This window comes from Nyctereutes procyonoides, unplaced genomic scaffold, assembly GCF_905146905.1.
Source record: "Nyctereutes procyonoides isolate TBG_1078 unplaced genomic scaffold, NYPRO_anot_genome, whole genome shotgun sequence".
In the NCBI taxonomy this organism is placed as follows: Eukaryota; Metazoa; Chordata; class Mammalia; order Carnivora; family Canidae; genus Nyctereutes; species Nyctereutes procyonoides.
In genome coordinates, this window is record NW_026575128.1 from 22422253 (window position 1) to 22441190 (window position 18938).

The 18938-nt window shown below is 34.1% G+C and overlaps 1 protein-coding gene across 2 annotated transcripts in view; it reads right to left on the reverse strand.

Moving 5' to 3' along the window:
- Positions 1-18938, reverse strand: part of PPP1R12A (protein phosphatase 1 regulatory subunit 12A) — a 137494-nt gene that overhangs the window by 52623 nt on the left and 65933 nt on the right. For both annotated transcript variants that reach the window (XM_055341753.1, XM_055341752.1), the window contains exons 4-8: positions 11976-12135; positions 7771-7915; positions 1363-1437; positions 586-674; positions 77-234 (exon numbers count right to left, since the gene is read on the reverse strand). In XM_055341753.1, the coding sequence (XP_055197728.1) occupies positions 77-234; positions 586-674; positions 1363-1437; positions 7771-7915; positions 11976-12135 (627 nt within the window). The remainder of the gene's footprint in view (positions 1-76; positions 235-585; positions 675-1362; positions 1438-7770; positions 7916-11975; positions 12136-18938) is intronic.

An 18938-nucleotide genomic window follows, 5' to 3' on the forward strand; every position in this document is an offset into this window, starting at 1 on the left:
AAAATTAAAGCCTAAGTTTATCCTACTTTACATTCCATCAAATGAAGTGAAAATCCCGTTATGCTTCAAGTTTTACCTGTTTCAGCTTCTGATTCTGAGTCATCTTCTTCATCTTCTTCACTAGAGCAGCTAGATTCATCTTTCTTTCCTTCTTCTTCATCATCAACTTTTTCTTGTTCTAGAGATTCAATACGGGATGCATTTTTCTCTGGCTCAATAATCAGTGTCTCTTTGCTGTGAAAGGAAAACAGTTTTCAAATGATTAAAAACATGAAAGACCAAAAATTATTAATTTTTCTCAGATGCACAAAAATCTAATAATCATGTCTATGGTCTTCATGCCAATTCATTCATAACAATAACAAAATCTACTTTAATATTTTACTTACTTTTAATTTTTATTTATTTATTTGACAGAGAGAGAGCACAAGCAGGGGGAAGGGCAGAGGCAGAGGGAGAAGCAGACTCCCCGCTGAGTAGGTACCTCAACATGGGGCTTGATCTCAGGACCCCAGGATCATGACCTGAGCTGAAGGCAGACACTGACTGAGCCACCCATGTTGCCACATAGAATACTTTACTTACTTTTTAAAGGTCTTCTGTGACTGGTTATTGTCCATATTGGCTGTTGATTCAATTAGCGGAGATTTCTTTTCCCGTTTTTCACTATGCAGCTTTATAAAAGTTATGCAAATGAAAATAAGAATACTATTAAAATAGTATTCATGAGTAAAACACAGAATTTGAGATAACAACAAAGTAGTTTTCCAAAGATGAAACAAAACCAAAACAAAACAAATAAAAGATTTAAGTTTTACCTGGAAAAAAAAAGGGGGTGGAGGCTTGAATAAAGAATAAACAGAACTAAATAGTTAAAAAGCTAAGTGAAGGACAAAGTTGAAGTTTTTGCTCCCTACAACTTTAGATCACTGATAAAGTCAGGACCAATGAGCCACTGAGGATGTTTAATGGTACTCTACCCTTAAAAATCTGTTTCCTACTTAGAAAATTTCTTCCTTATCTAGGGCCCGCTATTTTAGAAATCTGAGATTTTTTTAGTCTCCATCTTCTAAGCAAACTTTATCATGAAATTACAAAAACCATGTTATTCTTGGGTACATTATACATTATAGAAATACTAATTTTGTGAAGGGGAGGTAAGAGAAATGGGCATAAGCAATACAAAAGGTTGAACACTACTACTATTCCTTTATTCTCTTTCACTGTCATATTGTTTTGACTGTCAGGAAGAACTTACAATCAAAAAGTATAAAACATCACAAAAATACTTTCTCAACTGCTGAAAGTTAATGCTATTAGGAAAACTCACTACTACAATTTTTAGACAGTCATCACACATACCAGATTTTGTTTCTTTTGCAATTCTTCTAAATATCCTAAAATATCTTCATCTGCTACATCAAACGCTGTCTGGCCCTAGGTAGGAAACAAAGGGGGTTGGTGACGGTAAAAAGTCAATAAACTATAAAACACCTTCAGTGATTCTGTATAATCATATCAAAAGAAGTTAGATAACATTTTGTTATGTATGCAGTTATGTATGTAGTTTGTTATGGATGTAGTAACACAACAGTATATGACTAAAGGAGATGTATGAGAAATCCATATGAGAGAGAAGCAGCTGATATATCTCCCCTTACTCTCTTTGGTAGCAGCTTTATTGACCTAAGACTCACCATACAAATAGCCATTTAAAGCGTACAACTCAACTGTTTTTAGTATATTCATGGAGTATTACAACCTTCACCATAATCACTATAGGACATTTTCATCACCCCAAAAAGAAATGACCTCCCCACCTCATCTCCTTTCCCAATCCTCTAGCCCAAGGCAACCACTAATCTATGTTCTGTTACTATAGATTTGCCTGTTCTGAACATTTCATGTAAGTGGAGTCATACAATACATGGTCCTTTGTGACTGGCTTCTTTCACTTTGTATGTTTTCAAGTTTCATCCATGTTGCCACATGGAATACTAATTGTAATCTTTTTTTATTGCTGAATAATTGCACGACATACCACATGTGTTAATCTATCAATTGATGGATATTTGCTTTTGCTTTCTACTTTCTGGTAATATATAACAATACTGCTATGAACATTTGTGTACAAGTTTCTGAGTGAACATTTGTTTTCATTTTTGGGGGGACATAGCTCTAAGTGAAATTACTGGGTCATGTGGTAACTATATGTTTAAGCTTTTAAGGCCTTTTTTCTTTTTGTTACCTCCATAATAATTAAAGTCTTAACAGAATAACAAAATAAAAATATATAAAATATATATATATTTCTAAACTGCCTAAAAGTTCAGCAAGCCACAGGTATGCCTTAGTTTCAAAAATTAGCTCAGATGCACATCTGTCAATCTATTTTTATTCACTGTGGAAAAGAAAATTTCAAAGAGCTGTTGACTAAACATAGTAAGGTTTTCTCCCATTGCCTGCATTTGTCCTTATAATAACCCTACTAGTACAGGTTTCCAGAATGTCAAAAAAAGTTTGGTATTATAATACATTCTACTTTATATGTTGGCCAATATATGATCCTTAGAAAAAATTTTTTTTAACTAGAAAATATATCATTCTGAAAGAAAATTCAAATTTCTTTGATAAAAGGATCTTGCAGCTACAAAAAAGCCAGATGAGTAGAAAATAATGACTTCTAAAATCACATAAACTCTTTCATTAAAAAATAAATCTACAACTCTCAATTCTAGACCAACATTAGGATGTTGCCATCTACTTGGATGGGAGTTACATTTCCCAGTACTATAAAATGAGATAAAAGCTACCAATATCTGAGTTGTTTTTTTCCATTGTCTGTTTATAAAATAAAAAAATATGGCCTATATAATGTATTCTAAAAATACACGAAATGCTACTTTATCAAGATAGGGGAATGAATGTATTTAAAACTTACAGGCTTCAAAAACACTTTATATATCTGCCTTTTCTCATTAGAAAATCTTCCCAGCAAGGATTTAAGAGGCAGTCTATCCTTTCCCACTCAGTCCAGGAGAAAATGTTTTAGCTTTAATAAACTTCCCCCCCTTTACAACCTTGAGTATTAAATGCTAAGAACTAAATTCCTGAAGAATAAGTGGCTCTGAAACAAAATAACTGGCTCAAATTTTGAAGGCACCCTTTAGATTAGAAATACATGTTAATCCATTTTGCTATATCATAGTCTCTTTGCATAATTAGTTCTATAATGTTACACATGCTATGTTATGCATTGTTTTCAAGATCATGTTATGTGAAAATAACTCATTGGCTTCTTTTTAAGTATTATTTTAAGCATTTATCAACCCTTCTAATGAATGAAATACTGCATCTTAAAATTTTTTTTGAATTATAATTAAATTTTAGCCGTGGTTAAATGCAATGGGGTTATTTTAGTAACCAAGGAATTTTCCTTTATAAGAATAAGAAATTGGATCACCTTACTAACCTTTCTTTTCACTTTCTCCCTTGATAAATGAGTCTACTTTGCAAACAGCAGCTGATAGAGAATAAAAACTAGAGTAAAATGCAGGCTATAAACAGAGAAAAGTTTCTAATTTCAGAAAAGCATAGCCCTCAACCATGCTCATTAAATAATATATAGGACAGTTATGAAGCTAGCCAATTGTAAAGTTATAAACATGACCTGGTTCCTAACTACTATAAGGCTATGCTTCATTAATGGGATGCTAACACAGGGCATACAAGCAGAATTACTCAACGCAACCAAGAAACAATAGAGGAGGGCACAGTGCTGAGGTATGAGAAAATAAGAACTCTTACCAATCAAGAAAACAATCTTAAAAAAATTACTGCTTAAAAATTAGTTTACAATATATCTGTAAATTACGAGAGTCACATCAGACCTATTGTTGAAGTCTAACTTCATAGACTATTTATTCTTTTCTCACTTATTCTAACTAAATTGCTTTTGCAGGTGTGATCTCTCTTCATTTTCACAGCAACCAGTGAAGTAGTCAGGACAACCATTATAGATCCTACTGCATAGATGAAGAAACTTAGGCTGACAGTATGACATCTGCTCAAGGTCATGCAGGCAATGAAAGCAAAGTGGGAATAGACTCTAGGTCTCTACTGCTTCACTGTCTTTATAGAAAATAAGAATAAGCTCAGATAAAAGCAGGAAAAAAAATCTGTATGCTCGTTAAGCAGAGTGGTTTTGTTATTCATTTAAATCTTTGTAATAACAGCTATCAAACTAAAAAGTTGTCTACTAATCACTGTAATATGCATTAAAAGATAATTCCAATTAGAAAAATATCTTAGTTACTACTTAAAAAGGGACAATATTTGGGTACATTCTAGTAAAACAATTATTTTAATAAATTAAAGAAACAAAAATCTTTATGTTTAAACTCTGTATCACAGAATTTGTAACAATGAGTTAAAATGACAGCAAATGTCTTTAATAAGTTAAAGAAACAAGATAAAAATCTGTTTAAGAACATTTCTCCTACTTTTATGTAGAAAGACTTTCAGATTTTCTATGATTTGTTGCATTTTCTATAGTATACATTTACCAAAATTGTATTTTCTATTAGTAAAGATTCATCTAAACTGTGAAAGTTTTGTAAGTACATTTCTTTGATATCATTTTAAAAAGAAATTTACTAAAAATCTTTAATCTACAAGTACTTACAGTACCAAATGACAAGATCAATTTACCCAAACAGGCTTACACAATAAAGACTAATTTTGATTGAACATGAAGTATGACATTTTTTAAAAATGCAGCCAGTGATAAGAGACTAACTCACACAGGCAAAATTATAAAATTAAAATTTTAAAAATTAAGTCTTGTAAAAGTATCTTCCATTACTATAGAATACTGTCTCCTTCCCAGTAACAACAAAAATGCTTGCATTTTGGAATACTTATGGCATAAAAGCCTTTAGAATGCTATATACATTATGTAGCTTCTTGCTGTTAAAAGATATCTTTAAAATTTGATATTTTAAGAGAAAATCCAATTTTGATAAAAATTTTAAAATTGTATTTTTATAACTCATGAGTTAGTATCTGGAGATATAAAACATGAGAAATAAAAAACTAAGAAGAAGCTGCAGAGAAATTTAGCAGAATAAATTCTTCTTTTTTTTTTTTTAAGAGATTTACTTATTTATTTTAGAGAGCAAGAGAGAGCGAGCGAGAGCACACATACGTGCACACGTCCAGGGAGGGCCAGAAAGAGAGAATCTGAAGCAGATTCCCAGCTAAGCACAGAGTTCAATGCAGGGCTTGATCTAATGAGATCATGACCTAAAGGCCAGTACCAAGAGAGTCAGGCACTTAACTGAGTCACCCAGGCACTCCCAGAATAAATTATTCTCAATTAATTACACTAATTATTAGGGACTTACAGGAAAATCACTTGACTTCTCTGATCATGTTCTCAAACTCTATAGGGTTGTTAAAGGATAGCATTAGATAATATACGTGAAAACAAATTGAAAAGTATAAAATTCTAAGGAATTATGGGGCATAACTCTTTAAGATCATATAAAGATATACTGAATGATGAGGGGAGTATGAACATAGGATGGCACAAGAAACTGCTACTAATAGAAACAAAAGGAGATGATGCAAAATGACTTATATGCAGTCTTTCTCCTCGAGCATAATTATAATCAACTGTACCGCATAGGAATTAGACAATTATAGAACATATTACAATAATTTTTTCATACATACTATATATTGCCTATGGTTCACTACCAAAATATGTTTAAACTGGAAAATGATACAATGTTTTTGGAAAACCATTTCTATTAATAAGCTTCTCTTTTGGTCCTTATCTGGAGACCCCTACCAATGAATGAACCAATTATCAGTAATGTCCATGTCAACAGACAAATGGTCTTTAGGGGATGCTGTTTGGGAAAAAGACAGGAATGCAGAACAGAGATTAGAACATAAAAGGTATTTACTAATTTCTTCAGAAAAATCCCAACTGCTGGGGGAATTTCTACACGAAGGAGAGGAAATTTGAAATGTCAAGCTAAAATTAGCGGGCCTTTTACCTAAAATTTAACAGTAGCAACATCTGTCTTCTGATGCTGATTACAAAACAGAAAACTGTTATAATAAAAAACAATAGAGCAAATTATCAAAAGTTTTGACTACAAAATTAGGTTGAAGACTTTATACTTATGTATAAAAGCAAACGTGTACTTAGAGCCTCAAACATTTGGATCACTCTCAAACATTTTTTATCTTGATTTTCCTGAGATTTTCACCACTTCTAGGACTTTTACTTGCCTGCACATTTCTTACTTAAAACATATTTATAAATATACACGTGAAATGCTCTGGAAAGAATAAAGGAGTTCAGAGGCTTCTTTATTGTTTTATGTCAGCAACTAGGACGTAAATCTGCACAGTAGTGCAGTATCCCAACCTCCAAACACCCACAGGAAATCTTGGGCATATGGTATATCATATTTGTTCTCTTCCCTTTGCAGATCCCCAGTTAGAAACTGCAGTTAATCAGAGCATAATCAGTACTAGCACTTATATTAATGGACACAGCAGAGTCAGATGGTGCCAATGAAATAAAATGAGATTATCTTAGGAACTTCTGCTAAGTAATCTACTACATTATCTTAGACAATGCAATATATAAGGGATATTCTATGCAAGTTAAGGGTAATCAAGCCCACTAGAGGAGATGTGTTTTTAAGCTCTTCAATTGTTGGTAGATGGTAAGAATCATGAACACGGAATAGGAGGGAACTAATAGGAATATTGGTGACACTGGTAACTGACTGATGGTGCTTAGAAGGAGCAGAGGAAAAAGTATCTGATCTAATAGGAAATCGGGTAACCTGAATCTGTTCGTGATTTTGTACAAAACACTGAAATGACATTCACTCCTCTATACCTAATTGGGTGATACTAAGTAAATCTTTTACCTCATAAACGGTTTTCTCATCTGCAAAACTAAACTAGATGTTGGATCTCAATTATTTTATTTTTTTATTTTATTTATTTATTTTAAAACTTCCTGGTTGTTACTATTCTCACGTACTGTAAGACCCCACTATCCAAGTCATTTAAAAAGTTACTGTAAGCAAGCTGTTAAGATCATCAGCTAAAGAGAAATAGAAATAGATTTCTGTATGTGTTTCAACTCAGAGTGATGGGAGAGAACATTCACAGAGAAATGCATAATTTTCTTAATTTATGAATTCCAAAGTACCCAAATCTACTCCATTATGTATGGTAATCTGATTACTCAAAGAGTAATGCTTCTTTCTTTTTTTTTTTTAATAGATATTAACTCTTTTTTTTTTAACTTTTATTTATTTATGATAGTCACACACACGAGAGAGAGAGAGAGAGGAGGAGAGAGGGAGGAGGCAGAGACATAGGCAGAGGGAGAAGCAGGCTCCATGCACCGGGAGCCCGACGTGGGATTCGATCCCGTGTCTCCAGGATCGCGCCCTGGGCCAAAGGCAGGCGCCAAACCTCTGCGCCACCCAGGGATCCCGTAATGCTTCTTTCTTTGAGGAACAAGACCAAACTACCTCACAAGTAGCTGAGAAACACTTTAACAATCAATAATAAAAATCATAAATGGTTGACAAAATGTTGTACAGTTCATAAAACTTAATACAATTATATAATTTATATTCCAAAATTTGGGGGATTTTAAAACATTTATTTATAAAAGCTATTGGATATTTCTAAAAATTTAAATATTTAAAATACAATTAGAAGGCCTACCACTTTGTTGACCATCTCCATATCACACAGATTGTCCACTAAAATTCGACATGCTTCTTCTTTACCCCAGTGAGCAGCAGCATGAAGAGGTGTCCAGCCATCATAATCTTTAATATTAACATCATAGCCTGCCTGTATTAAAAGTCTAAAGAAATTATAGTAAGTTAATCATTAAGAAATCTAAAAATGAGCAAATATAACCTCTAGCTTTATACCATGCAAGTTAATAAAACTTTGTGATACATTTCTTTTCCTAGTTCACATCTTCTCCCTTCCCTTCAATGAATTAACTAGGACAAAAGAAAATAATTCTCAGAAAACTTTACCAAAGAGGATCTTGAACTACCGCCATATTAATGCATTCAGTTTTAATTAATTCCTAATGATTAGTAAGTCTTATGGTTTGGTGTAACACTGACTAATTCTTGTTAGTATGAATTATAGCTGAAATTTTCATAGGAAAGCCATTAATTTTTCATTGTGAACTCAAAAACTCCTGGATCAATTTGTATGTTAAACTGATTTATTGTAGGGAAGTCTTCGGGTGTCCATATATCATCTCAGGCTAAATGTGTTCTAAAAATATACTGGGATCAAACAGGTTTATTTTGTAGTTTTTCTGTTGCCTTGCAATTGAGGAAAGCTTTCACAAACCTTAATGATCTACCACGGCTAATTTTTAGAGGGAAATGACAATCTTTTAGGAAATAAACAAAGCAAAACCAATATTAAGGGGTCGATTCTACTTTTCTGCAGCAGTGAGAAAGCAGGTATTCTAATTATCAACAAAGCTAGAAAGGAGGAATACATTTTAATACGATCAAAGAACTGTATAAATTATGTTTGTATACCCTCCTAACTGCATATTGACATTAACCTTTATTTTGTTTAGAAACTAAGCTCAAAAGAGCAAAGAATGGTTCTATAAATTGCACATAGCACAGCCTCACACACACAGGCGAACAGTAAATTCTTTACAACTCATGAAATCTGGTTGACCTTTACCTTACTTTCCAAGAAGCTGAGCTTGAGAAGGGCTTCTTTTTACCTATAGGAGGGGTGGCAGTGATAGCTAATATACAATCCTTCATTTATTTATGTTACAAGAACAGATCCCCTATTTCCTATGAATATGTAAAGCATCTGTTTCCAATTCTGGATCTAAAAACTATCCTGAGAGCTTGTTAAAAAAAATATTCCCTAGCTCCACCCCAGTCCTGTGGAATAAAGCAGTACATTTGGAGATGAGCCCTGTCAATTTACGTTTTTAGTAAGTCTCCTGTTACCTGCCTGCTTAAGAGCCTCCAATCTAAAGAACAGGCTAACAGATATAAGTCTAGAGATTAAAGTTTAAAAAAAATGTGTCCATTACCATATATTATCAGAAACTTTGTTAACAGGGACATAATAATATTGTAAGATATTAAAAATAAAACCCCCATTAAAAATATGAACAATAATAATATTAAATATTCTGAGCAGCAAAAATTATATAAGTACTTGGGAGTCTATGTGGAAAGGAAAGACAGAAAGGTAGATATTTTTTTTCCATAAACACAGGGCTCTCTCTTTTTTTCTCATAAACACAGGCCATATACAATACTCAAAAAAATAAGACAGTCACTTATTATATTCAAGGAGATTCTGATGGAAGACAAAAGTCAGGTAAAACAACCCTCAAAGATATGGCGATGCCACGGCAGTACAGAGTTAAAAATCATCAAAATCAATTGAAAGGGGTTGTGTGTGTTTGTGGGGAAAAGGGTGGGAGTAGTAAATGGGGGGAAGGTTACATCTGAAACCAATATCTTCTATTTATTTTTCATTTCATACATATTTTTATTTATTTTCATAATAATATATTTACAAAGTTCAAAAATAAAAAAGAATGGCTACATAGGGAAATCATACTCCCACTGCTGATATTTAGCCAACCAGTTTTCCTTCCCTTAGATACCTGTGTTACTAATTTTTTTTTAAGAGTTTATTTGCGACAGAGAAAGAGAGAGAGAGAGAGAGAGAGAGAGCACATGCATAGAGAGAGAGTGAGAGGGAGAAGCTGACTCTATGCTGAGCAGAGAGCCTGATATGGGGCTCAATTCTAGGACCCTGAGATCACGATCAGGGCCAAAGGCAGATATGCTTAACTGACTAGCCACCCAGGTCCCCAATATACTACTAATCTTGAATGGATCCTTAGAGAGATTTTACATATGTATCTGCAAATACAATTTAAAAAATGTTTTTTTCTTGAAGATTTTATCTTTTAAGTAATCTCTACACCCAACATGGGGCTCAAGTCCACAACCCTGAGACCAAGAGCTGCATGCATGCTCCACTGACTGAGCCAGGTAGGTTCTCCTCAAATTTTGAAATACAAACACAAATGATGAATACTTCTGCCCTTGTTTTTTTTTTTTTTTTTTTTTTTTTTTTTTTTACAGTTAACGATTCCTAGTGCTCTATTATCTATATGTAGTGTTTTAACTGCTATAGGAGTATTCCAGTGAAAGGAGGTACCAAAATTTATTCAATATTCTCCTATTCCTATTACAATGTGGTTAGCACATACCTTATTTCCTGTGAGAAATCTGTAAAAAAATATTTCTAGAGGTAGAACTAACTGCTAAGCCAAAGAATAACTGTTACTTTGATAGAATCTGCTCAATTGTCATACTTTCACCAGTAACGTAAGAGTGCCTTTTCCTCAATCTTGCCAACACAGTGTGCCAAACATTTTAATCTCTGCCAATATCACAGATGAAAAATGGTAATTCATTGAAGCTTTATCTGTATTTATTATGAATAAGGTTGAGCATGTTTTTTCATAGGCTTAAGAGCCTTGAATTGAGCAAGGATCGAAAGGAATTTGCCTCCAAGTTGAAGAGATGGTGAATGAAGGTATCTACACAGAAACAAAGTAGGCATTAAGACATCAAGACAGAACTTCAAGTAGATATATATAGTTGGAATAATGCACACTGGAGGAGCAATGGTAGCAGCTTAGCTTCAAAGGATGACTAATGGTCTCATGTACCGATTTGAGGAATTTAAAATATATCCTGATCCTCACTGAGAATCTTAATAAAGAATTTTAAGAACCTAGACTACCTAATTATAAAGACCACTTGGAAGTTGTCTAGAAAACGATTTTACAGTGCAATCTAGTACTCAAAAAATATTACCTCTCCTATATGCAATCCTCTAAAATTTTTAATTTTTTCTTTTAAAAAAATGCTGTTGTCAAGTCACTGAGTTTATCCATGATCTGCTAACAGGATTTGTGACTTTGCTAAGTTTTAGATTAGAAAGAAGCACATAGGAGGACAAGAAAAGGTAATTAAAAGTTAATTGCACTATTCTAGAGATTTCAGTTATTGAAGTGAATAGGGATTGAAAAAAGGAGGAAATTTGGGAATAGCTGATCCATTTGAATTTCACTGTTTTTACTGAGCAGAGGGAATAAGGAGAATAGTTTGATACTAGAAGCTCTAGTGGAACATAACAATATAAAGGATGCAGAAGATTCTGCGGAAGGCTAGTCTTATTTCCTTTCACATACACATAACAAAAGTTATGCACTGAATTATTTTTTCATATGGCTACCAACACCTTTTTATTGCATAAGTAGAAAAAAATGTATTGTGATATAACAAAGTTATGTTTCAAGGAAATTTGCCGATCCCTACAAAGTCTCGTTATTTATACCTTGATATTTATTATTATGCTAAAAGCATTCTGAGTCCCAGTGTTATGTAGTAAAAAGAAAACTGCATTTTAGATAAATTACATGTAAATAAATATTCACTAGGAATCAAGTTCTCTGAATTTGATGATTATGTTTCTATGTTTATATATAATACCGTTCTTAGTCTCAGTAACCAGAGTTTGCCAATCTGGGAACATCAAAATGTCTTTGTAGTAATTTGCCAGCCTAGAAGGTAATGTATGATGGCTGTCTGACACTAAGTTGACTTAGTGAAAAACTACAACCAAAGAAAAGAATAGTAGAATACTCAAAATTCAAGATTAAAGAAAGGGCTTTAAAAATTAAGCATTAATATTCAAGGTAGTTTTTTTTTCCCTATAAATAGACATTAAATAACTTTTATAAACTTTCAAAATAATGTCTGCAAATATCTTAAGGGGACAGTAAATAAAGAAAATAAACTAAAGTAGAAAAATGACTGAAAAACAATACTTACTTTAAAACTTCTGTATAGCCTTTAGCGGCTGCAACATGAAGTGCTGTCCCTCCAGATTTTGCATGCCGAACATCATTTATATGGCCGCTATTTAGCCACTGTCTTGCATCTCTAAGCATTATTCGTTCTTCTTCTTTTCGAGCTGCTTCTATATCAACCCCTGATAAAATAAAAATTGCTTTTATTTTTTATTTATAGAAAATGTTTTTTTCTATGTTGGGAAAAAAAATTATCCAAAACATTTCCAGTTTCAATAAAAATTAAAAGTGAAATTTTATTTTTGAAAAATGAGCTGTTAATAATAAGTTGGTTCAATGAAGAAATGTGGGAATACTATAGCTAATTTATTAGCCTTCTCTATTGATTAGTTTTTGGCCCACAATATTATTTCGGGTTTCTTTTACCTTTTCTGATAAATCCTTTTGTTTCTAAAAATTTGATTATTTCCTTACATATACCATCCTTTAGTTTAAAAGTAAGACAAAACAAAGCATAATTAAGTCTTAAATTTCAATCTAACTGCTTTGACTAGTCTGAACTCTAGCCTACTAGGTGGAAATATTTACTGAACACTTGAAACTTCAACTCAGAAGTGCTGTTTTCATCTAAAATTTACCAGGCTTTCAAGAAGATTCTCTACCAAACTCTTTATATACAACATATATAACATAGTACATTCTTCACTAATAATACCAGCATTATAATTTTAGTAAGTTAGATGTTCATTCATTTAAAAGCATTAATTAAGCACTAAGTTACATGGAGTTGGTAAGAATGGGAAGAATTCAAGAATTAACAGGATATTCTACTTCTTTCTTACTTTCAAAGAGCTCAAAATCCTGAGAAAAAATTAAAATAGAAAAGATAATCTTGAAATTCCTAAATGGTCTCATGTTGTATCATGGCTTCAAATGCTGGCTATTTTATAAGCAGCATACACCACAATGCATCTATAGTTTGACTCCAAGAACCTATGAACTTATTAAAGGTAAAGAAATTGCTTTTTTTTCCTGTATCCCTACTGTCTAGATGAGTGCCTAATATAAAGTAAAAAGAGATCAGTAAATGTATACTAACTATATGATGAATGAATAAACAAATAAAAACAATTACACAAACATATCTTTTCAGCTAAGATCTCTCCTATAATTCACATCCATGTATCCAACTGTCTGGTCAGAATTTTTTTCTTTCATTCATCCATTTATCCATTTATCCACCCAATCAATATGTACGGAGTGCCTGCTAGATGTCAGGTACTTCTTATTAAGGTGCAATGGGTATAGAAATGAACTTCTAACATGGCAGAAAATAATACATATATGAAGAAAAATAAAACAAGGTAAAGGGACAGAGGGTAATGATAAAAAGCTGTTATTTTATATGGTTTGGTAAAGAACACTCTTTTTGTTAAGCTGACATTACAACAAAAAGTAGAGGGATAGTCATACTCTAATTTGGGAGACATTCTAAGCAGAGGAAGTCCTAATAGGTTCTGAGGTACGAAGCCTGCCTGGAATGTTCTTCTGTTTAGAAGGCCAGGCTATCTATAGGGTAATGAGAACAATGAGCAGGGTGACACAATCTGACTTAATTTAAGAGGATCACTTAAGCTGAAAAGTTAAGAGAAGAAGCTGAGGTATCAAATTGGAGGCTACCTCAATAATTCAGACAAGAGATGATACTAGCTTAACCTTGGATAGTAAAGAAGTTGGATTCTGGATTCTTCAAGGTATACCAACAGAATCTGTTGGTTCGTTTGGATGTAGGAGAAAAAGAGAAGTCACATATGAAAAGTTTTCAGCCTGAGCAATTGAAAAAGTTAAATTTTCAGTATAAGAAATGTGAAGTTTGAGATACTCTGACAGACATCTAATTGGATATCAAGTAGTCAGTTGGATATCTGAATTTGGAGAACAGAAAAGAGTCAAGACTAGGCAAATGATAAAATTATATGCCATAGGCACCTGAAACTTAATGCTAAAATCTTAACTCAAATTCCTTAGCCAGTTGACTTGCTGGCTTTCTTGTATTTACTATACTAGTTACCACTGCTTACCCAGCAACCTGGAAGACATCCTTAATCCTTCCCTTTACCTTACTCCCAGCCCTCATCCAATTAGTTCACAGACTATGAACCACTATCTCCAAGACTGTCTTCTTGATGGTAACATAGTTCATCACTGTCTTAATTCATGTCCTATATCCCACACTGTGACTACACTATTGGCCCTTAAACTCAACCTCAGTACCTTCTGATTCATTTCCTACAGCACTGTCAGACTGGTTTTCCATATCAAAATATAAGCATTCACTTTTCTACACAAATTTGTCAATGGCTGTTCACCTCCTATAAGACAAAATTCAAGCTCTTTTGTGTAGACAAAGCCTTTTATATGATTTGGTCTCAATGCACTTTTAATATCTACTCTTTCTCTTCTAGCACCATCCAGTGTTCTTACTATCTAGATCTCTACAAAGGTCAAGTACATCACGCTGGTGTGCTGTGGTACAAGCTATTATCTTCTACATGGACTGTAGCCTTCCCCCCCCTTTTTAAAATAAACTTATTTTTTATTGGTGTTCAATTTACCAACATACAGAATAACACCCAGTGTTCATCCCGTCAAGTGCCCCCCCTCAGTGCCCGTCACCCATTCACCCCCACCACCCGCCTTCCTCCCCTTCCACCACCCCTAGTTCGTTTCCCAGGGTTAGAAGTCTTTATGTTCTGTCTCCCTTTCTGATATTTCCCACACATTTCTTCTCCCTTCCCTTATATGTTTATAGCAGCAATGTCCACAATAGCCAAACTGTGGAAGGAGCCTCGGTGTCCATCGAAAGATGAATGGATAAAGAAGATGTAGCCTTCCCTTGCCTAAGCAAATCACCATTTATTCAAGGCACAACTAAACCAACTCAAATGAAGTTCAACTTTTAAAAAGTAGACCATAACTGACAACATTTTTAAAATCCTCAAATTACATGAAGTACAGGTAAAGTCATCTTCAGACTAGAGACTTATATTTCATTATCACATTTGAAAGAAACTTTGAATAAGATTTTCCCCAAAAGGGGGCTATCTTTATCTAAGTACAAAGCAATTACCCTCTTTTGCCTCCAAATCATGCTCATATAAATTATATGTAAAAACAAACAGTCAAGTTTAAAATTAAAGTATGTGTGAAGGGAAATTTCTTATGCTTAAGAAAACCCAGTTAGGAAGAAAGACTTTTCTTTCATATTTAAAAAAAATTTAAATACTATTGTTTAATTACAAACCCTGCTTTAGTTCATTAACATCTAGAAAAAAATCCCATACTGTACTACATATTACCACACTTCTTTTTCTAGTTCCACTGTTTTAACTAGCTGGTGACCTTGAGAAAGCTATCTTTTTTGAATATTAGTATAATGCGTTAAGAACGCTGAAGTTGAAAAAAAAAAAGAACACTGAAGTTGAATCTAGACTGCTGGGTTTCAATCTCTCATCAACCATTCACTAGCTCTCTTATTTTGGGCAAGACATCTCTGGTAATATTCAGTTTATTTGTAAAATATTTATCTGTAAAACAAAAAAAAAAAGGGTAATGAAAGCACCTATCCCCTAACGTTGTTGTGAGGATTAAATTAAGATATGTGAAATGCTTAGATCAGGAGTAAGCACCAAGATACTAATTATCACTATCAGCTCTAAATGACTATGGTTCTACTTCTCTTTTCTTGCTTTACAGTCTAAAAGAAAGAAAAAAAATTAAGATTTATTTATTTGAGAGAGAGAGAGGAGACAGAGTATGAGCACAGAAGCAGGGGGAAGGGCAGAGGGACAGGCAGGTTCCCTGATGAGCAGGGAGTCAGATGCTAGGCTTGATCATGACTTGAGCTGAAGGCCAACTCTTATCGGACTGAGCCACCCAGGTGTCCCAGAAAACTCTACAATCCATTTAACTGGTCCTTAGCCCACCTACTATAATTGCAAGGTTTTTAAATAATGAAACGATAGATACCAAAACTAGATTGAGTACAACAAAGTGATTAGATTATTAACATCCCAAGTGATTAGATTATTCACATCCGTCACTACTATTGAAAAACAGTGAATATAAGATTGAAATGTAGCCAATCTCTTCATGAGAAACAATAAAAATAAATCGGAGTTTGGGCACAGTTAAGAGATACAAAGACTGACTGACTTGTGTCCCAAGCTAAATAAAGACAATTGCATTAAAATATAAACCAGAAATACTTTTAGCTACTGCTCAATCATTACTACTTTGTTTTGTTTTCTTTTAAGTAAACTCTACACCTAATGCGGGACTCAAACTCATTACCCTGAAATCTAGAGTCAATATGCATTACCAACTGAGCCAGCAAGGGAGCCCCAAATCAGGATTACTTTCAAAGGCAATTTAATTAAGCATAATCAGTTATTTTTTTAAAAAAGATTTTAATTATTTATTCATGAGAGACACACAGAGAGAGGCAGAGACATAGGCAGAGGGAGAACTGGGCTCCCCCATGGGGGAGCCCAATGCAGGACTCGATCCCAGGACACTAGGATCACGACCTGAGCCAAAGGCAGACCTCAACCTCTGAGCCCCCCAGGCCTCCCAGCATAACCAGTTATTGATCAGATATATTAAATAAGAAATTAAAGCTGAAAGAATTGAAGAATTTAAAAATATTAAGTAAAAATGTTTATATCAGGATAAATAATTTGAGAAATCTTATCACTATAAGAGGTACATTTAAGGTGTTCTTTTTAGGATTATTAAAATTTATTAGAAATATCCTTATAATCTGTTTCTCTGGAATAAAGTTATACTATATAAGTTCATGTATTCCCATAATTCAAGTAAAATGAACACCGTGAAGTATTTTCTAGGAGACATTCTTAACAAAATACAGTATGGTACAGTGGTGAAGAGTGTGGGTTCAAGATATCTGTCATACTATTTGGGATTGAACTACAGTAGTACTTCCTACCTATATGATCTTGGGTAAGTCACTGATCCTCGATCAGCCATCTGTAAAATGGGGGTAATAGTAGTAGTAATCTCTTAGAATTGTTGTGAGAATGAAATGAAATGAGGCACTTAAAGCCCTCTGGCTCAATGCCTGGCATACACTGTCAGCATTTAATAAGAGCTAGCTACTATTATTAGTATTAGCTTTTCACTTTTCAGTTCCAGGGTCATCTCATCTATTTCCCAGAATTCCTCCTCATCTACTATTCTCCTAGATGTACATTTTCCATTGTGACAGCGCCTAAGCTCCAACAAAGCACCAGATACTGTCATCTGGATGTCCTTTGGCTGCCACAAACTCAATATATCCCAAAACAAACTCATGTACTCTCTAAATCTGTTCCTGTTTCATCCTACATTTTCTGAATTAATCATCACTATTCTTTTTTTTTTTTTTTTTAAGATCTTATTTGTTTGAGAGAGACAGAAAGAGCATGAATGGGGCAAAAGGGAGAGGGAGAGGAGAGACAGAGAGGGACAAGCAGACACCCTGCAGATTCTGATGAGGGGCTTGATCCCAGGACCTTGAAATCAGGACTTGAGCCAAGTCAGAGGTTTAATCGTTTGAGCCACAAGGTGCCGCAGCCATCATTAATTCTTAAACCAGAAACTTCAGGAGGCAAATAGCCTCAATTCTTCCTTTACCTCCACATTCAGTTATTCACCAAAGTGTTTTAATTCTACCTTAATATTTCCTCAAGACAGCCTGTTCTTTTCTATATTAAATGTAATTGTTTTATCCTTTAAGCTGGACTAATTTAAGAGCCTTCTTCAAGGAAGATATGCCACCATGTATTCTCCATTCTAAATCATCCTCCGAACTGCCATCAACTATACTTCTAAAAACCAAATCTGATCAGGTTCATTTCCTGCTTAGAGATCTTTGCTGCATCTAATGCCTATAAAATAGATATCCTTCACCATTTGGATTCAGCAAATGTTTTCAGGTCTCGCCCTCCTACTCCTACTAATTCCATCCTGACTTTGTATCTCCATTCCTCTTCTAATGAGTTCTCCACATATGCAATGTCTCCAATTCCTTTTCTTTGCACACACTGATACCCTGCCTGACAGGCCTTTTTTGTCCACCACCTCCATTCTCTGCTAGGCAAACTCATTTTCTAATGTCATCACTCTGAAACCCATACTGACTATTGGAAGCAGTTAGTCAAAAGGCTTTTCTGTTCTTTGCAACCTCCTGTCCCTATCTGTATTTTAGCACATAACACACTGCATTGTGAAGCTCTGTTTATATATCTGCCACTTCTGATATACTGTGAAATCCTTAAGAATAAAGATTCTCCTTCCTTCCTTTTTCTTTCCCTCCCTCCCTTCCTCTCTTTTTAATAATACCCAGCACTCAGATCATTTGCTGGCACACTCATCAATACTGAATGAATCATTACAATTAAACTCAGTCTTGCAAAAGCTTTCTTTATATACAAAGAAACCAAAGGAAAGAAATTTTCAGTAGACCTCTATGACTTTCCTAGTTTATAATTATTGCTAATATTAGATAGTATAAAAAAATTAAGTGTTTTTTTAACAGGAAATGGTCAGCTATCTATCCAGGCATCCATCAGAGCAAGATACGGACAGATAAGGTAGTCTACTTTCTAGGTTGTGATGCTTTATATCTATTCTTCAGCTTCCTCAAGTCTTGAATATCTCATCACTCCAAAATGCCTGCCTAGAACATGCCTGTTAAAAGCTATTCTGTGTACTTATTCAAGCACCAGTTGTCAACTACTTTTCTAAAATGCTCTGTTTCTCCTGGGCCTCAGGGACCTTCAACTACCTATTACAATTCCTCAACTCTGGGGGATCCCTGGGTGGCTCAGCGGTTTAGCACCCACCTTTGGCCCAGGGTGTGATCCTGGAGACCCAGGATCGAGTCCCATGTTGGGCTCCCTGCATGGAGCCTGCTTCTCCCTCG